This window comes from Bison bison, unplaced genomic scaffold (assembly GCF_000754665.1).
Source record: "Bison bison bison isolate TAMUID 2011002044 unplaced genomic scaffold, Bison_UMD1.0 scf7180017854487, whole genome shotgun sequence".
In the NCBI taxonomy this organism is placed as follows: domain Eukaryota; kingdom Metazoa; phylum Chordata; class Mammalia; order Artiodactyla; family Bovidae; genus Bison; species Bison bison.
The window spans coordinates 1-6,052 of NW_011485060.1; the positions used below are offsets into that span (position 1 = coordinate 1).

Here is a 6,052-nt window from a genome sequence, read left to right on the forward strand (position 1 = left end):
ACTGGGGAAGCCTTACAGAGGGACGATATCTCCACATAATAATGGCCATGTAACAAACCACAGCTATCATCTACTCCACATAAAAAATCTTGGGGATAGGGTGGGATGATTTGGGAGAATGGCAGTGACACATGTATAATATCATATATGAAACGAGTCGCCAGTCCAGGTTCGATGCACGATAGTGGATGCTTTGCGCTGGTGCACTGGGACGACCCAGAGGGATGGGACAGGGAAGGAGGAGGGAGGAGGGTTCAGGATGGGGAACATGTGTATACCTGGGCAGATTCATGTTGATACATGGCAAAAACAATACAAGATAGTAAAGATAAAAAATAAAATAAAGAAAAAAAAATCTTGTAAGGGGAAATACACAGGACACTTATTTGACAGAAATGTCTTTGTTTATTTGAAATTTAAATTTCACTGGTGATCCTCTTTTTCATCTGGAGACTCTGCTAGGAGCATCCTATTTTACGATGAAATGTTCCCTAATGGGGGGACAATCAGCACTCACCTCAGTTTCACGAAGAAGAAAACTAATGAGACCTGCATTCACTGAAAGAAGAAAACACAGGCTACACTAAAGTAGAAAACAAATTCTGAAGGGAAAGATAAGTCATCACTCAAATATTCACCTAATTCATGTGAATGGAACCCCATCGGGTTCCAGTATGACCATAAGTTCTTCACATGTCACCCTTTCATTGTATCACATAAGTGACAAATAATCCAGAATTTCCTTCTCGGAGCAGACGGCACTTGGACCTGATGGTGGGTACTGGGTGATTCATTTGAAATGGATTTTCTGGTGGCGTTTGAAAGTCCCCAGGTGACGGAAGGCACCGTGACACTCAGGGCACACGTAGGGCTTGAGCCCAGAGTGGATGCGTCGGTGAACGTTGAGGTTGCCTCGGTGGCTGAAAGCTCTGTCACAGTGCTCACAGCGGAAAGGCTTCTCCTGGGTGTGGGTCCTCTTGTGAGCGCGCAGTGTGGAGTCCTGGGTGAACTTCTTGAGGCAGAGATCACAGCTGTAGGGCTTCTCGCCAGTGTGCATCCGCTCATGAACCCGCAGATCTGAAAGCTGTATGAACCCTTTGGCACAGATGTCACATTGAAAGGGCCTCTCTCCTGTGTGTGTCCTCTGGAGCAGGGTAAGCTGAGATTGATAAGGAAAGCTCTTTTTGCTCACCCTAAATTCAGAGGGTGCCCGTCCCAGGGTTTCTGCTCCCTCAGGAAGACTGGTGGGTCCCACGGTGCCAGATACATCAATGGAATGGGACCCAAGCTGTCCTGAGAACTCTCCTTGGTCCAAACACGTGGCTGCTTCTTGACGCACGTCTTGGCAAGTCGGACTGCTGTCCCGCTTCCTTTTGACATGTCTGCGATTCTTTAGAGGACCTCGTCTGGATCCCCTTGTAGTGGAAACGTCTCCCTCTGGAACACAGGAGGAAAGGGTTCAGGAGCCACATTTTAAATACCAGTTTCTTCTTGAGGATTCTTCTGTCTCTCTATGTGTCCAGAATCCGCTGAAAGAAATTCAGCACCACATTTAACAAGGAGCATTTTCTGTGCTGCCGACCTCACTGGAAACCTGATGTTGGCTGAGAAGTTCCCATCAAGGAACCAAGCTAAGAGCTTGGACTGTGGGACACTGGAACGTTGATGATGGAGAAGGTTGGCCCTGGACAATGATCTCCACCCACCCATCCCAGGATGGTGATGCTGGCTACCCAGCCCCATGCCACCACAAGAGAGAGTCACTAACTCTGCTGAATTCCACAGTTTTGAATACTCACCAGGACCCATCAGAAGTTCAGGTTCCTGAGACTGAAGGGTTTTTGTCTCTCCCCTGTCTTCCAGCAGGTCCTTCTCCAAGTTCTCCCTGGGCATCTGACCCTCCAGCTCACCTGTTTCAGGAATAGTCTCTGGCGGGAGAGCACTCTCATCCTGACAAGGGACAAACAAGCAGAGTCAAAGCCATTTACCTTAGTCCATGGAAAACTCTTTCCTATTTCCCCATCTGCCTCGTATCTTGACCTTATACTCCAACTTTCTTCATGTCATTTTAGGGGATATGCCCTGACTTCTTCTGGTCCACCCCATCACCCTGATTGATAATCACCTCCTGATGCTCAAGGCTGTCCAGGATCTATACAGACTATCTTGCAATCAAATCAGGACATCACAGTTGGCAATGTGACTTCTCTATGCATAGGTCTCTCCAAATCGTACCCACGCCTGCCTGCCCCTGATTCTGGAAGTAAAGAACTCTAGGCCCAGCTCTATTGACTCCATCACTGTTGGAGACTTTGCCTGGATTCATCTTTGTGATGGTGGTTACCCAGTACATAGGAAGAATGATGACCAGTATTCTTGGTCTCTACTCCATGCAATTCAGTAACATCCCCTGCCTATATCCAACCTTATTTGAACAAATCAACTGTCTTCCATTGATTCTTGTTCAGTCGTTCAGTCCTGTCTGACTCTGCAAACCCATGGACTATAGCTGCAAGGTGCCTCTGTTCATGGGATTCTCCAGGCAAGAACACTAGAGTGTGTAGCCATTGTCTTCTCCAGAAGAGCTTCCTGACCCAGGCATCGAACCCAGGTCTCCTGCACTGTTGGCAGTTTCTTCACCATCTGAGCCACCAGGGAAGCCCAATGTCTATTGGGGGGCATTTTGCGTCCACTTTGGAGTCACTCCTTCAGTTGCAAGGAATGATCATATTCTGAAATATGACATGCCCTTGTGCAAAGTGGCCTTGGGTAAATCAGCTGTCAGTGCATTGACCTGCAGCATATTGAACCTAGCATCATATCAGGAAGACAGGATTCCCTTCTCCCCACTCCTAAGACTAGAAGCTTTCATAGCAGAGGGACAGAGATGGATTATCTTCCTTCTCACACTGATTAGAAAAAACGCCTAGGAACTGAATGCACCACGGGAATTCCTGGAAGCAATGGGTCCATTCCTGTCCTTTGCCAAATCTCCCCATTACTCCAGCAGCCACACCCACCTGACTCTCTTCTACCTGCTTACACGCTCTCACCTGCACCCTAGATAGGTTTGTGGCTCCTGGAAGATTCTGCAGCTCTGGGCTTCCCTCCTGGCCATCCTCTGGAGGTATGACCCTTGAGGGGAGTTGGGGCTCCTCGCACGGGACTCTCTCATTGTCCATGTCACCGGCCTTGGCTTCAACCATCTCAATGTCGGGATCACGCACAAGATATTTCTGCCCTTCTTTGCAGACTATGGTCTGTGAAGGGAGAAATCAATCAAGATCAGTCTCTATAAGACCTGGAATGTAGCTTTCAGGCATCCAATGGCATTGACAATAGAAGCTGCGTTTGGTGTAAAAGATCTACGTCCTTTGAGTGAGACAGCCAAAAGTATCTCCCAAATTGCCCAACTGTGAACTTCTCTCACCTGTTTGGGAACCACTGATACAGAGCCAAACCCGCAGGTCCTATCTTGTGATCCCTGCAGCTTGCACGTGTCCCCTCGTCCCACACCCATCACTAAGCTCCTACTCACCCAGTTCTTGGGTTTCTGCTTATTTCTCAGCACGTCCTCCAGGGCTTTGCAACTCTGCACCCCACTTTCTTTGAGCAGGACCTGGCACTCCAGGGGCACGCAGATCATGAACTGCTCCAGCACCAGCCTGTCCATCATCTGCTCCTTGGTGTGAAGATCCGGCCTCAGCCACAGATGGCAGAGTTCACGGAGTCTCCTCAGATCCTTGACGGGGTCTGACTCCTCTGAGCTGCTAAATGTTCTGAACCGGATGTGCCAGTTTTCCTGGTCACAATCTGAGTTTTCCATGAGTGTGTCTTGGGGTGGCACGGACGCCAGTGACTCTGCCCCAGGGCTGTCTTTGATGTTTTCACAACCCTGAAAAAATGTCTGGTCCTCAGCCATATTGATGGAGGAAATTTCCAGTAGGACTCTGAGCAAATGCTTCTAGAAGTGGGTGCCCAGTTGACGCCTATGGAAATGGATGTCTTCTGCTTTTCCTCAGTAATAAAGTCACTGGTTAGCAGTCTAGGGAGAGAAAAAAAAAAAAGAAACAAATGGGTTTCATTTTTTTCCACCCTTCCATCTCCCCTACATCACAATATTGGACACCATTGCCTGACTCATTCAATATTTCATAAAACTGTCTGGTCAGAAATGACCATAGGGCTTCCTTGGTGGTCCAGTGGCTAAGAATCTGCCTGCCAATGCAGTTTGCCAGGCAATCAAACCTGACATGGGTTTGATTCCTCATATGGGAAGCCCCCGCCTGCCTCTAAGCCTGTGCATCAGAACTCTTGAGCCTGAGAGGGGCAACTACTGAACCCGAGCTGTAGACTCTCAGCTCTGCCATGGGAGAAGCCACCACAATGAGAAGCCCATACCCCTCAGCTAGACAGTAGTCCCCACTAGCTACGACTAGAGAAAGCCCTCACAGTAAAGAAGACTCAGCCCAGCCAAAATGAATGAATTAAAAAACTTAAAACTAATAATAATCATATATGTAGTTTTTAAATGGCCATAGGGTGCTGCTCAAAAACCCTTGAAAACGAGCCACCTCACAGCAACATGTGTGGAAACATTCTTATCCCCTTGCAGAAGAGCTTGATTAAACATGGGGTTAGAGTAAGGTCTCCTGTCACAAGGTTTCCCAGCTAATGGAGGATGAACAGAAAGCAAGACCTTTCTGAAACCCACCAGTGTGTCCTGATTACTAGGCATCCTCCTTGGACGTGCCCACTCATCGCTTACCCCTTCCAGTTCTCTTGCCTTCAGCCTCCTCAGGTCAGGCACTGGTTCTCAAAGTGTGACTAGAGCTGAAATGTCTGTATTTATAGAGAGTTGGGTGAAACTCCAGGGGTTTCCGGCCATAACCTCACCATCCCAGTGATTGGATAAAGGGCATGGAAGGAACCACTTTGGATAATCTGGGTAGATTCCACTTCCTGTGGAGACTCCAACAGGAAGAACCATTAAAGAGGCCACCATATTGGTTTGGCAGTAAACTTTCTCTAATGTATTTTATTTACTTCAGACTTCATGAATGGCATTTCTTGGGGAAACAGATTGATTTTCCTGATCTAATGAAGTTTTTTCTCTCTGCTTGGAGACTGTGAGGCAGTCCAATAATTGTAATCCGACAGTGGTAATCAAATTGGGTTACTTAATCTTGTTTCTTTTCTTCTGAAATAAGTCATGAAAGACTCTTGTCTAAAATCAGCTGATGAGATCTACTGTCAGAAACCATTTCAGAGAGGCATCACAGAAACCAGAGGTTGTACACCAGTAGGGAAAAAGAGGAGAAGGCAATGGCACCCCAGTCCAGTGCTCTTGCCTGGAGAACCCCAGGGACAGGGGAGCCTGGTGAGCTGCCATCTATGGGGTCCCACAATGTCGGACATGACTGGAATGACTTAGCAGCAGTTAGCAGCAACAGGGGAAAAGAATGACACTTATCAATTTAACAAGCCTTCTTTTTCTAAATACCTAAGGAAGCAGTATCCAAACTAGTACAAAGGGAACATATCTCAACATAATAATGGCCACATAGACAAAACCATGGCTATCACCTACCTGTAGCAAAGTCTTAGAAGAGAAAACACACAGGTCTTTCATAGAAATGTGTTTGTTTATTTCAAATTTAAATTACACTGGTGATCCTGTATTTAAACTAGCCATCCTGCTGCTGCTGCTGCTGCTAAGTCGCTTCAGTCGTGTCCGACTCTGTGTAGCCCCATAGATGGCAGCCCACCAGGCTCCCCCATCCCTGGGACTCTCCAGGCAAAAACACTGGAGTGGGTTGTCATTTTCTTCTCCAATGCATGAAAGTAAAAAGTGAAAGTGAAGTCGCTCAGTCGTGTCTGACTCTTGGTGACGCCATGGACTGTAGCCCACCAGGCCCCTCCATCCATGGGATTTTCCAGGCAAGAGTACTGGAGTGGAGTGCCATTGCCTTCTCTGGCCGTCCTGCTAGGAGTATCCTATTTTACAAGGAAATCACACCTGACAAGAAGGCAATCAGCAGTAGCCTCACTC

General features: G+C 47.5%; 1 protein-coding gene across 1 annotated transcript; it reads right to left on the minus strand.

Moving 5' to 3' along the window:
- Nucleotides 1–790: 790 nt before the first annotated feature.
- LOC105000861 (zinc finger and SCAN domain-containing protein 5B-like) lies at nt 791–3,922 on the minus strand. Its single transcript, XM_010856934.1, has 4 exons — nt 3,539–3,922; nt 3,054–3,260; nt 1,800–1,950; nt 791–1,437 (listed from the first exon to the last, which is right to left on the minus strand). The coding sequence occupies exons 1-4, from the start codon at nt 3,920–3,922 to the stop codon at nt 791–793; spliced, it is 1,389 nt and encodes a 462-aa protein (XP_010855236.1).
- Between the last annotated feature and the right edge of the window lie 2,130 nt (nt 3,923–6,052).

What these genes read in the sequence shown, in the direction of transcription:
- LOC105000861 (XM_010856934.1), bottom strand. Translation starts at nt 3,922, where the DNA reads ATGGCTGAGGACCAGACATTTTTTCAGGGTTGTGAAAACATCAAAGAC. An exon ending in AGCAGAAACCCAAGAACTGG is followed by an intron (nt 3,261 to 3,538) that starts GTGAGTAGGAGC and finishes CTCCCTTCACAG; the next exon opens with ACCATAGTCTGCAAAGAAGG. An exon ending in TGAACTTCTGATGGGTCCTG is followed by an intron (nt 1,438 to 1,799) that starts GTGAGTATTCAA and finishes CCTGTGTTCCAG; the next exon opens with AGGGAGACGTTTCCACTACA.